This window comes from Macaca thibetana, chromosome 20 (assembly GCF_024542745.1).
Source record: "Macaca thibetana thibetana isolate TM-01 chromosome 20, ASM2454274v1, whole genome shotgun sequence".
Classification (NCBI taxonomy): domain Eukaryota; kingdom Metazoa; phylum Chordata; class Mammalia; order Primates; family Cercopithecidae; genus Macaca; species Macaca thibetana.
Genome location: NC_065597.1, coordinates 30,886,216 through 30,899,175, shown reverse-complemented (window position 1 = coordinate 30,899,175; position 12,960 = coordinate 30,886,216). Strand labels below are relative to the sequence as shown.

The following is a 12,960-nucleotide window of genomic DNA, read 5'->3' as shown; positions in this document are numbered from 1 at the left end:
GCCCCTCTACTCTGGGAGGTTCATGTGGGCTCCCATGTGTTCCGGGAAAGGCTGACGGGACGGTCTGTCCCGAGAGGGTGCGGGTCTGGAGGACATCTCTTCTCAGACTGGTCCCTGAGCTTTGCTGAGCTTCCCTGAAGGCCGCCCCCCGAGCCCCTCCCCCTCTGTCCTGAGGAGCTTCCTAGAAGAAGAGGTGCCGCCACCCTCACCTGGCCCTCATCCGGCTGGGGGTGTGCGGCCCTGTCTTGGTCCCTCCTTCCTGTGGGTGGGCGCATCCGGCCCCCAGGCAGTGTTTCTGACAAAGTCCCCTCAGTGGTCACAGCACATGCCCGGCTGCTGGGCTGTTCTGGTGGGAAAAACGTTTCGCCCACACCTTGGCTGGCTGTGGCTCTGGGGTGTGGAGGGGTCACCTCGTGGGGGGTGGATGGAGAGGCCCCCCTGGGCTGTGGCTTAGAGCCGTTCCTTCTTCTGGGCCTGGCTTCACCTGAGTGTGTGCGTGGACCCCGAGCTGGGCTTTCAGGCACCCCCAGCAGAGCTCAGCCCAGCCTGCTGTGACTCCCAGATTGGGACTGCGGGCTTCCGGGGTGCCCTCCCGGAGAGAGGGCAGGGGCAGGCGCTAGATGGGCAGCTGCCTTGGGATTCTAGTTTTGCCGCCCCCCCTGGGCAGGGTGAGTCTGAGCCTCGGTGTCCTCCCCTGGGAAATGGGCTGTCCTCTCTTGCTGGGAGGAGGCCAGGCTGACCGCATTCCCGGCACGGGAGCCACAGCCATGCAGGGTCTAACGGCCCCTTTTCCTCACCTCATGCCCTGACTACCACTTTTTCCGGGGGTGACAGCAAGAGTGGAGCAGGCCTGGGTGGCTGGGTCTCAGCCTCAGAGGGTCTGGTGCTGAGGCCCTGCTACCGGAGGCCGGGGGGAGAGTCGGTAAGAGGCCCTGGGCCAGGTGCTCAGCCTCCTGGCTCCTAGACGCCCCCTCGCTGTGTTTCCTCGTGGGACAGCGGGCTCTCTGGGGCTCCTCTGGTGTGGAGGAGAATCCTGTCAGATCAGACCCCACCCTGAGGACCCCACTTACCCTTAATCTGTAGAGGCCCCATGTCCACGTACGGCCACACCGGGGTTAGGGCTTCCACGTCTGAGTTTTGGGGGATGGGATGGAGCTTCGGGCCCCACTCCCCTGGCAGGAAACAGGGCAAGCCCCAGGGCCTCAAAGCGAACCCCAGCTGGGGCCAGGCTGTGTTAACCGAGGGAGGAGTCGGCCTCTGCTCTGCCTCGAGCTGCCAAAGCTCACTTTCCAGAGACGCTTCCAGGCTGGCCTCCCTGTGGGGTATGCCAGGGCGCCTCTCTGTGGGGTACGCCAGGGCGTCTCTGTGAGGCGTCTCAGACAGGCTGAGGGTCACGCAGGGACAGACAGGACACTGCACTCAGGGGCGCCCAGATTGGTGCCAGGCTCTGCTCCAGTCAACCTGGGCCTGGAGCCAGGGCTGCGGCATTGGCTGCCCCAAGGGCGGGTGCTTTGCGACTCAGGGCACCTCTTTTGGGCCTTGAAGCCCTCACAGTTGATAAAGGACATTTGACCTGCTGCTTGCTCTGGAGCTCTGAGTGTGTCCCGGGCCTGCCATGCTTCTGTGCTGCTGGCCTCGGGAGGATGACAGGCCGGGGACGCTGCGGCTCTGCCGGTGGCATGTGCTTGGACAGAATCAAAGGACAGGAACGGGGCTTGTTTTCCTGCTGCCTTCACCTCCCGGTGCCCTTGGTCAGACGCGTGGACGGAGGCCAGAGCGGCCACAGGAAAAGGTGAGTGTGGGAGGTGTCGCAGCCACAGCCCTGTGCTGGGGACAGTTCTTAGGGTCTTTTCTGGCCTGTGGAGCTGGAAAAAGCTGTTTTACTTCTGGTGTGAGGTTGGCAGCCCTAAGCAAAGGGGCCTACTCCTTCGTGAGTTTCCAAGATGGACAGACACTGTTGGTGGTCAAAAAGTGCCGTGTGGTCACTGCCAGAATCCCCAAACCCAAATTCCTGCCCCATCACAGTTCCCAGACGTTAGATGGCCAGAACGAAACAGGCATGTGAAAAGTGGCGCCATGGCCTGGGGTGGGCAGACCAGAGGAAGCCCCAGGTATGGTCCCCAGGTGGGGCCTGGGCTCTGGACCGAACCCGTGTGGCAGTCACTGCATGTCCTCCCTGAGCCCACAGGGCAGCTAGCTCCAGGGTACTGACCACACGGGGCTCACAGCCCCCCAGTCCTGGCCGCAGCCAGCCCCCTCTTAGATGAGGAGCCATTGACTGTGCACTCGGCTGGTGACTGAGCTGCAGCTGTCCTGCCCCATGTCTGATGCACTGAGAAGCCAGGGAGGTCTCCCCTGGATGGCACATTTGGCCCCTCGTGTGGTGACAGATGCCTGCAGACTGGCTTTAGCAACAGACATAATACAGACGGTCCCGGTCCTGGCAGCCAGAGGTCCAGACCCAAGGTGCCACCTTCCCCTTCCAGCTGCCCGTGGCTCCAGGAATCCTCGGCTGCCCGGCTCTGCCTCGCCTGGGTCTGCCTCCTCCGTGTCGTTGAGGATACTTGTCGTCGGCCTTAGTCCCCACTCTAATCCGGGATGATCTCGTCTCAAGGTCCTTTGCTAATTACACCTATGGAGACTGCATTTGCAGCTGGGACACATCCCTCAGCTCCACTGGACGTGAATTTCAGGGACACTGTTCAGCACACTCCACCTAGAGCCCCAAGGGGCCAGAGTGCAGAGCAGTTGGAAGGCGGAAGGCCCCAGCACAGCAGAAGGTCCATGCTTGAGGAGTGACTGTCTTGTCCCTGAGGTGTTTCCGGGGCTGGGGCAGGGCCCCATCAGCCCTGAGGTTCCGGGATGCCCTCCCTTTCCACATTCCCATGTTCCCGGGCTGGGCAGGCTGCTCTCTCCAGGGACACAGCGTTCATGGGGAGCCAGAGTCATGTCCTCTGAGTCAGGAGCCAGAGGGTTGGCCACCTCACAGAGGAGGGGGGAGGATCCCGTTCCCATGTGCGTTTGGCCACTGGGGCGTCCCCGGGCCCTGTCAGCCCGATGGCTTTAGACACGGGCGGAGTCTCCCCTCCAGCCTCTGGGTGGATGGTTCCCATGGCCACATCTGTGGGACTCAGGGATCAGGCCACTTTTCCCTGAAATCATCTCCCCAGGGCCTTTGGAGCGTTCCCACCACAATTACCCCTTTCTCGAGGGGATCCTGCTGACGAAGCAGAGGCTGCCGTGCCCGGCTCACCGCGTGGTTTTCTAGTTTGCCTGCTCCCCGGGGTTTTGGCCGTGCGTTTGCTTTCATGGCAACCCCACCAGCCCCTGAGGAAGATGCCTTTTAGGGACAAGGAAGGGGCTGGAAGGTCCCGTTCAGGCTCTGCGCTGAGCCTGTTCCCGCGTCTCTGTGGGCTCTGGCAAATGTCACCGTCTGTCCACTGTGATTCTCTTCCTCCCTTCCCTGTCACGCTGCCCCCTCCTCGTGGGTGGAGGCTGACTGGACAGCAGACTGCCGGGTGTGGAGGCTGGACTGGACAGCAGACTGCCAGGTGTGGAGGCTGGGTGACTGCTGAATGAGTGAGCCGCTCAGCCATTCCTTCCGGTCCTGCCCAGTGCCTGGGGCTTCGTGTCAAAGCCAGGACCAAGCCCCAGTCTAGGGTCCGTGGGAGAGCCTGAACCCCTGCCTTCCTGCCATCCCCCATGAGGGGTGAGGAGTGGGTCTGCCGGCTGCACCCAAGGCTGTGAGGTTGGGGGATGTCATTCCTCTGTGCATATCCACCGGCCTCCAGGACCTTAGACACGTGACAGAGAGAGGCCCTGGACAAGCTACAGCCCAGGAGGTCCCTGCAGGGCATCCCTGGCCACACTATCCTAAGAATGAAAGCTACATGAGTGGCTTGAGAGGGGCGCTGCCGAGCCTCCCTAGCTGGAGCTTGTCCAGGCTGGAGTGTAATGGCATGATCTCGGGTCACTGCAACCTCCCGGCTCCCCGGCTCAAGCCATCCTCCCCCCTCAGCCTCCCAAAAAGTTGAGACTAGAGGCCTGCCACCACCACACCCGTCTACTTTTTGTATTTTTTGTAGAAACGGGGTTTGGCCATGTTGCCCAGGCTTGTCTCCAACTTGAGCTCAAGCGATCCACCTGCCCCAGCCTCCCAAAGTGCTGGGACTACAGGTGTGAGCTGCCGCACCCGGTGCGGGGACGATTCTTAAGTCTGTGCTTGGTCAGAGCGGCTGGTATTTCTTTTCTTGGAAGTTTCAGAGGCTGCAGAATGGAACTGTGCACCCCAGAGAGCACCACTGTGTGGGAGGTATCCCGTCCCCAGCTCTGTAGTCATGGAGATGACTGTGACCACAGAGTGGAGTGAGACGCTGATTAAAACATTAAAGTTGGCCGGGCGCGGTGACTCACACCTGTAATCCTAGCACTTCGGGAGGCCGAGACGGGCGGATCACGAGGTCAGGAGATCGAGACCATCCTGGCTAACACGGTGAAACCCCGTCTCTACTAAAAATACAAAAAAAACTAGCCGGGCGAGGTGGCGGGCGCCTGTAGTCCCAGCTACTCAGGAGGCTGAGGCAGGAGAATGGCATAAACCCGGGAGGCGGAGCTTGCAGTGAGCTGAGATCCGGCCACTGCACTCCAGCCCGGGCTACAGAGCAAGACTCCGTCTCAAAAAAAAAAAAAAAAAAAAAAAAAAAAAAAAAAAAAAAAAAAAAAAACATTAAAGTTATCCAGGCCTGGCCTGGTGCGGTGACTCACACCTGTAATCCTAGCACTTCGGGAGGCCGAGGCGGGTGGATCACCTGAGGTTGGGAGTTCAAGACCAGCCTGGCCAACATGGTGAAACCCTGTCTTTACTAAAAATACAAAAATTAGCCTGGCGTGGTGGAACTCTGTCTCAAAAAAAAAAAAAAGTTACCCAGGCCTTAGGGCTGCCAATGTCCAGCTCCTGCCTGAAGACCTCATACCGTGTCCAGCATATTGTCCTTAGTAAAAGCAGCCACCCTCTGTGTGGGATCAGCTGCCTTTCCTGTCGTGAGGCTGGAGGTGGGTTCCAGGGATTGATATGTCTGGCCGGGACCGTGGACTGAGGCCTCCTGTCCATCAGCTCAGGCTGAGTCCAGGGGGTGGTCACAGTGAATGGAGCATGTGTTTCTGGCCTCCAGGGCTCACCTTCACCCCCTCCCACTGTGAGTGCCAGATGGGGGAGGCAGGACCTTGCTTCTCAAGCAGCCTGGCAGGTCAGCATTTCCCCACTTGTTGCACAGATGCTTCCCCCTGCAGAAGTAAGTGGGCAGGACACAGTAGGGCTTTGCAGATGTGAAGGGTCTGCACATTCCAGAACATTCCATCAGAGAACAGATGGGAGGGAGGCCAGAGGGGCTGTGGGCGTCTTGGCTGAGGTGCTGTGCAAAGTGCACTGTCCTGAGTTGCTCTGAGCTGCCCCCGCTCCAGGCCTGCAGGGTCAAGCCCTGCCTGCTGACCACCCGGTGACCAGGACCTGGAACACATCACACGCAGGCAGTGGGCCCCAGAGCTCATTCTTCTCAGGAGATCAAGGCCTTGGCAGGGCGGGGTGGCGGGCAGCCCTCAGGGAACCCACCAGCGTCCCCATTGCAGGCTGAAGATCAAAGGCCCCAGCACACCTGGCATCTGGGATAGACAGAGCTGGGGGCAGAGCCGCAGGCATCCAACAGGGAAGCAGGTGCAAAACAGGAACCGGTTCCACCCACCGGGAAGGGACCCCACCGTGGGCTCTGCCGTAGGAAATCCGGTGCCACCTTTGAAGCTCGCACTTCGTTTGGGGCAATTGCCAAGGTCTTATGGGAACCTCCCTTCACGGGCCCCCTTTGAAATTTGCTCGCCTCGTTGCTCTGCAGTGTTCCCTGGACCACCAAGGTGTTTCCCCTTCTTGGGCCCCCATGGTGACCTGTGGTCTGAGGCCACAAGGTGGGACACAGCAGCCCCAGAGGCCCATCCCTTCCAGGCCCTGCGAGACGGGCTGGTGAGTTCTCAGCACGAAGGGCACTCACACACGGTTCTCACATGAACTGACAGTCCACAGCCTGACCAGGATTTCCACTTGTGCCCCCAGCTGTGTGTGCGCCTGGCAGGCGGGCGGGAGGGGACCAGCTCCTCTGTTCCGGTGGTGTCTTTGGTCTTGTTTCCAAGTTCTTCCTGAAGCGCAGTGGTCCTTGAGACAGGTGTCTGGGCAATGTATTCCGGGCTCGAACACACCAGGCCCATTTCACAGAGGACGTAACAGTCACAGAAAGGGCCAGAGCTGTCCTAGCAGCCAGGTGACCTTCCGGAGACACCCCTTCCCCCAAAAGACACGTCCTCCCGGGGAACCCGTGAATGCTGGTGGCCTTATTTGGAAAAGGGGTCTTTGCAGATGTGACTGAGGTTCAGATTTTGAAATGAGGTCCTTCTGGAACAGGGTGGACCCGTCACGAGGTCCAGTGACGCGTTTCCTCAGATAGCAAAGGAGAGAGCTCTGCACACAGCCCTGTCCCTGCCCCGGCTGCAGCTGGCTGTACGCTCAACACAGTCCAGGATAAACCTGTGCTCTTCCCCAGGCCTGTCCTGTGAGCCCTGGAGGGAGGGCAGCCTGTGCCGAGCTCCCCACACCCCAAGAAGCGGGGCCCTGGTGGCTCTGGGCCTTCCTTGGTGCCACAGCCAGGATGCAAACCGAGGTCCCCTGGCTTCGTACTGCCTCGACACTCGTGTCATGAGGTCTCAGGGAACCTTCTTAAAGACAACTGGGGCTGCTTGACCCCTCCCTCCTGACCTCCTGTAGCGTCTGAGGGGCCCTCCTGGGCGGTGGTCAGAGCTGCCGGTCCCCTCTCAGGTGGGCACAGCGCAGGGCCTCCAGTGGGGCCACGTTCCTCTGGTTGTGGTTGGAACCCTGCACCCTCCACGTGGCTCAGCAGGTACATACCATTTGTCACAGTGAAAAGCCTTCACTCAGACTGGGCGTGGTGGCTCACGCCTATAATCCCAGCACTTTGGGAGGTTGAGGCGGGCGGATCACGAGGTCAGGAGATCGAGACCATCCTGGCTAACACAGTAAAACTCCGTCTCTACTAAAAATACAAAAAATTAGCCGGGCGTGGTGGCGGGCGCCTGTAGTCCCAGCTACTCGGGAGGCTGAGGCAGGAGAATGGCGTAAACCCGGGAGGCGGAGCTTGCAGTGAGCCGAGATTGTGCCGCTGCACTCCAGCCTGGGAGACACAGCGAGACTCCATCTCAAAAAAAAAAAAGAAAAGAAAAGCCTTCACTCCAGCATTTTTTTTGCTATGTATTTTGCTCCAGGAACATTCTGGAACTGGTAGCATGACCTCTGTTCTGTGCTCTCTAACCCCGCGTTCCTTTCTTTGGCCCCTGCCAGGTGATGTGTCCAATCTAGATCCCAAGTTCTCATTTGAAGGCACCAAATTGGATGTGGGGAACATCGTGCTGGCATTATACAGCGGCCTCTTTGCCTACGGAGGATGGTAGGTTCTGGAATGTCTGGGTCCCTTGGTCTGGGGACACACATTCCCTGACATGTCCAGGAATCCCAAACCTCCCAGCCATCAAGGGGCAGTTAAAGGGAGTGGACGGTATAGAGTGGCAGGTGACCCTCCAGAGTCACCCACACCCCGACGAAGCGTGGGGAGGCCGCCCGCTGCAGCCCTACTCTGGCTCCAGCTCTGTGTCTGTCTTGGCGGGCGAAGGTGGCAGGTGGAGGCAGCTGAGCCCTGCGGCCCCTCCGGGTCCCCGGCCTGGCTCCTGCGCTCAGGCGGGCCTCACAGGAACCTGAGAATCACCCCGGTAGGGCGAGCGGGCAGGAAATGAGCAGGAGGGCCTGGAAGGGGTAGAGGGACCCCCGGAGCAGACAGGAGGCTGAGCTTCCACTCCGGGTCTGCTTTCCAGCCCGGCGAGCAGACCACTGGGGTTGGGGGGGTCGGGTGCTCTCTGCCAGGTGATTTCTTTTCCCTGATGAGGATCAGATCATTTGAAAGCTGTTCTCTAAATTTTAGGAATTACTTGAATTTCGTCACAGAAGAAATGATCAACCCCTACAGGTATGTGCAAGAAGGGACGGAGGCGTCGTTTTTCATTATTGTACTGTGAGGCAGGAGGCAGCCACGTGCCACCTGAAGCCTGTTGGTTAGCTCAGGCCAGCTCACAGTAGGGCCGCGACTGGGGCCTCTGGGGCCAGCAGGATGTGGAGCGGGTCCCTGAGAACGGTTTCTCCAGAGAACGGGTGGCAAGTGAGGCCCCCACTCAGGGCGGGATGGTACAGAGGAGCTGCTTGGGCTCTCGGCTCTGGTCCCCGGCTGTGTAGCTCGTGGGCAGAGCCTTAGGATTCAGACCGGGGCGGCCTGACTTCGCTCGCCTGAGCCCTTGAGGTCACCCAGAAGAATCCCCATTTCTCAGGTGGGGAAGCTGAGGCCATGGCCAAGGCACCAGCCAGGCCTGTGCAGTGTCCCGCTCCAGGCAGTCTCGTGCTCTCTTACTGCTTCCCATCTTCCCCGAGAAGCTGGGCACAGAGGCCGGAGCTGCTGCTGGCGAGGAGCCCACCTGGCTCGTGGGCACAGGGTTTGGCTTTCAGCCTGGGTATGTTGAGTGACATGTCGTCCCTGTTCCTTCCAGAAACCTGCCCCTGGCCATCATCATCTCCCTGCCCATCGTGACGCTGGTGTACGTGCTGACCAACCTGGCCTACTTCACCACCCTGTCCACCGAGCAGATGCTGGCTTCTGAGGCCGTGGCCGTGGTGAGTCGCTACCCGCCAGCTTCCACCAGGGGTCTGAGGCTGTGACCAGCGCATCCCCTCCAGACTGGAGAGGTGCCCCAGTCTCTAAGCCTCCCCTACCCGGAGGAGTGGAGTGGTGGTCTCCCCTCACAACAGCCGCAGAGGAAGTGTCTGGGGATCGTCCTCGACCTCGGCTGCTGGGGAGAGTCACAGGGGAGAGGGGTTTAAAATCTGATGCCAGGCCACACCCAGAACCAGCTGTAAGCCAGAAGGCCCAGGGAGTCCAAGGCAGCGGTCGTTTGAAATCTGAGCGCAGAAAGACTGGAGTCTGCCACAGACTAGCGTTCTTTAGAGGGCACGGCTGCTGCTGGCTTGGCAGGCAGGAGGCCAAGCCCGGGCAGTGTCACTGAGCAGCTCAGCCAGGCTGGCCCCGTAGCTTCCAAGGCTCCTCCCATTGCCCTCCCAGGGCGGGGGAAACAGGGAGTGGGCGCTCTGGCCAGCTTCCTACTGAACAAGCTCTGACTCCCAGCCCACTGCCTGCAGGGCACCGTGCTGGGCCTGCAGAGGACCCCAGATAGGGAAGGCAAGATCCCCACCTGGAGGCCGTAGCTTGCTCCAGAGGAGTCCAGAGGAGTCCAGAGGAAGGGACAAATCAGGACCAACGAGTGCTCCCCCACAAGCAGGCTGGGCAGGGGCCGCTTGAAAGCCCTGTCCTGGGAAGTCCCCCCAGAGGCCAGAATCCAGCCCAAGAGGTCCTCTGCAGAGGGCTCTTGTGAGCTCACAGGGCTCCTGGTGAGCGCGGGGAGGGCGACAGCCAGCCGTTGGGGCCCAGCTCACTGGTTGTGCCTGCCTAGGACTTCGGGAACTATCACCTGGGCGTCATGTCCTGGATCATCCCCGTCTTCGTGGGCTTGTCCTGCTTCGGCTCCGTCAATGGGTCCCTGTTCACATCTTCCAGGTGAGTACAGCCCTACCCACCCACAACAGGTGAGGGAGGCCCAGGCTCATGGCCCGGTTCAACACGTTCCATGTCTGTAAAGGGTTTGTCTCTGTGATACTGGGGATACACAGCTGCTCCAATAGGCCAGGCACGGTGGCTCATGCCTGTCATCACAGCACTTTAGGAGGCCGAGGTGGGCAGATCGCTTGAGCTCAGGAGTTCGAGACCGGCCTGAGCAACATGGCAAAACCCTGTCTCTACAAAAATATACAAAAATCAGCCAGGTGTGGTGGCATGTGCCACCGTAGTCCCAGCTACTTGGGGTGCTGAGGTGGAAGGATTGCTTGTGACCAGAAGGTTGAGACTGTAGTGAGCTGAGATGGTGCCACTGCACTCCAGCCTGGGTGACAAAGTGAGACCATCTCAAAAAAAAAAAAAGCAGCAAGCTCAAATAATACAGAAATAAAGGAAGCGTGAACTTTAGCCCTCGCCTCCCCGCTCCTGCCTGGAAGTGACACAGCCGTGGTGTCCTAGATGCCCCATGATTGCCGCTCAGCCCCCGGGGCTGGAGTGAGCAGTGGCTCCCAAGTTTCTGTCCTTGCCAGCTGAGTTGGCTGGGGACACTGAGAGGCCCACAGCCAGCAGCTGGAGGGGCCTGGTTCCCACTCTGGCCAGAGAGGCCCAGACAAGCCAGGACAGACCCTGTCCACTCCCCAGCCTGCCATGTCCCCTGTCCTTGTGCTGAGTTGTGAGGCAGTGGCTGACGCCACTCTGTTCTGTTCACAGGCTCTTCTTCGTGGGTTCCCGGGAAGGCCACCTGCCCTCCATCCTCTCCATGATCCACCCACGGCTCCTCACCCCTGTGCCGTCCCTCGTGTTCACGGTAAGCCTGCTGCACAGCCCCGTGCCCTACATCCCTGGGGGTTGTCCAGGAACTTCCCAGAGGGAGGCTGCCACAGCTTGCAGCTTTGTCTGGGGTGTGGACTGGGTGGCACCTCAAACGTGGCCTCCTGCCGAGCTCCACTGCATGCCAGAGAGTGCTGGAGGGCCTTAAGATTTTATTCCAAAAACAATATATGGTGACTGCCGCAAGCAATTCAGTCCATCGGGAATGCGGGAAGCAGAAGCTCCACCCAGGTTGCTGCTCTGCTGGCTGCCTGGCTCACTGCACCTCCGCCTCCGCAGGCACCTGCCCCGTGTTCGTTTCTCAGCGGCGTGCATCACACGCAGTTTCCTTCCACTTCTCCTGCATCTTTCCATGCCAGCGCCTTTGATTGCCCTCGTTCCCTCTTGCTGTGTCACTCATCACTCCAAAACGTAGCGATCTAAAAGGAAAAGCACTTGTTATCCCACAGTTTCCGTGAGTCAAGGATTCAGGGAGCTGATGCCTGGAGCTGTGGTCTCATCCGAGGGTGTGACCAGGGCTGGAGAGGCCACTCCCATGGTGGCTTCCTGCATGACTATGGGCTGCAGGCCCCGCCCCTCAGCACACTGGCCTCCCTACAGGCTGCTTCCGTCAAAACCAGTGAGAGACAGCAGAGGAAGCTGTGGTCTGGCCTCAGAGATCCTGGCCCTTGCTTACTAATCCTTCCCTGTGTTAGAAGCGAGTCAGGAAGGGCAGTGAGTCCTGGACTCTCTGGCAGCTGCACGGTCCTCGGGAGCACAGCTGTGCTGGGGGTTACAGAAACAGTTTTCTTGGTGACCCCTGAGTTAGGTCAGGTTGTGGCCCTCACACACAAAGCCACAGTCCAGCGGAGCCCAGCTGCATGTGTACACTGTGCTCTTCACCTGTCCGTAACCCAAATGTGGTCTCCATTTCCTTCTCCCTTCCCTCCTCCCTCCTTCCCTCCTCTCCCTCCTTCCCTCCTCCTCTCCTCCTTCCTTCTCTCTTTCCCTTCTTTCCTCCTCTAAGACCTTGCATGTTGCTCAGATGAGGTTTCTCCTTTAAAACAAAATTCCCTGGTGCTCAGCTGGGCCCAGCCAGGATAGACAGTCCCCAGTGGCTACCACGGCCCTCCCCAGCCCTAGTTGTGGGCTCCAGGGCTCAGCCAGCCGCCTCTCTCTTCCAGTGCGTGATGACGCTGCTCTATGCCTTCTCCAAGGACATCTTCTCCGTCATCAACTTCTTCAGCTTCTTCAACTGGCTCTGCGTGGCCCTGGCCATCATCGGCATGATCTGGCTGCGCTATAGAAAGCCCGAGCTGGAGCGGCCCATCAAGGTGAGCCCAGGGCCTCCGGCTCCCCCAGGCAGCCTTCACAGAGGCAGGGTCCATGGGTCCTAAGGACCCTGAGTCGGGAGCCAGCATCCCAGCTCAGCCTCTGGACCTGCCCCTGCCTGCATGCACCTGGGCAGGGCCACGTCCACATCAAGCCCGAGTCTCCCCTTGGCAAACCAGGGCTCATGCCGCAGGGGGTCCCAGTGGGAGGGGTGCAAGGCCGTGTGTGCCCGTGCTTTTGCAGCAGACACGGGGTCAGCTAATTCTGGTGATGGCTGTTGACCCAGCTACAAGAGTGCCCAGTGTGATTGCAGGAGCTGGGGTTCCTCAAAGGACAACAGATGGCACAGAGCTTGTGCGCCCTTGAATGGAGGGAAGCAGATAAGGACATTGCAGTCGTAGGTGGGCGGTGGGGAGCCCCTGCCAGGGGCGGGGTAGAGCTGGGCCTGGCACGGCATTCAAAGGGCTGTCGCGGCTGTGCTGGCAGGTGGAATGCAGGGTACCCGGCCCAAGGAGCGCCTGGGCCCCACTGGACTCTCCCCATCCCCAGCAGCTCATTCAGAGGGGCAGCTGTTATCAGTGAGCTGCTTTCTTCAAAAAGGGGGCCATCCAGCAGAGACCATGCTCCTGCCTGGGGCCCAGCAAGCTACGCTGCCCTGGCCGTGACACAGAACAAGAGGCCAGAGCCCCTGGTGGCTGCTGGCCAGTAGCTTTTGTCACTCAGCTAGCATATGGCTATCACAGTAGCCCAGCTTCCCTGCCCAGACCATCTCTTCCTCTGTGTTCCTGAAGCCTGGGGGCCCCAGGGGTGCCTGTGATCACTGTTTAACAGGGGCTTTAGGCCGGGTGCAGTGTCTCACGCCTGTAATCCCAGCACTTTGGGAGACCGAGGTGGGCGGATCACGAGGTCAGGAGATCAAGACTATCCTGGCTAACATGGTGAAACCCTGTCTCTACTAACAATATAAAAAATTAGCCAGTCGCGATGGTGTGTGGATGTAGTCCCAGCTACTCGGGAGGCTGAGGCAGGAGAACGGCGTGAACCCGGGAGGTGG

At 59.9% G+C, this 12,960-nt stretch overlaps 2 protein-coding genes across 2 annotated transcripts in view; both read left to right on the top strand.

The window, feature by feature from the left end:
• Nucleotides 1-12,960, top strand: part of KLHDC4 (kelch domain containing 4) — a 723,698-nt gene that overhangs the window by 567,497 nt on the left and 143,241 nt on the right. The window lies entirely within an intron of this gene.
• The window catches only part of SLC7A5 (solute carrier family 7 member 5), a 41,398-nt gene that overhangs the window by 22,080 nt on the left and 6,358 nt on the right, over nucleotides 1-12,960 (top strand). The window contains exons 3-8 of the mRNA XM_050773663.1: nucleotides 7,397-7,502; nucleotides 8,031-8,075; nucleotides 8,647-8,770; nucleotides 9,604-9,707; nucleotides 10,476-10,572; nucleotides 11,759-11,908. Of these exons, the coding sequence (XP_050629620.1) occupies nucleotides 7,397-7,502; nucleotides 8,031-8,075; nucleotides 8,647-8,770; nucleotides 9,604-9,707; nucleotides 10,476-10,572; nucleotides 11,759-11,908 (626 nt within the window). The remainder of the gene's footprint in view (nucleotides 1-7,396; nucleotides 7,503-8,030; nucleotides 8,076-8,646; nucleotides 8,771-9,603; nucleotides 9,708-10,475; nucleotides 10,573-11,758; nucleotides 11,909-12,960) is intronic.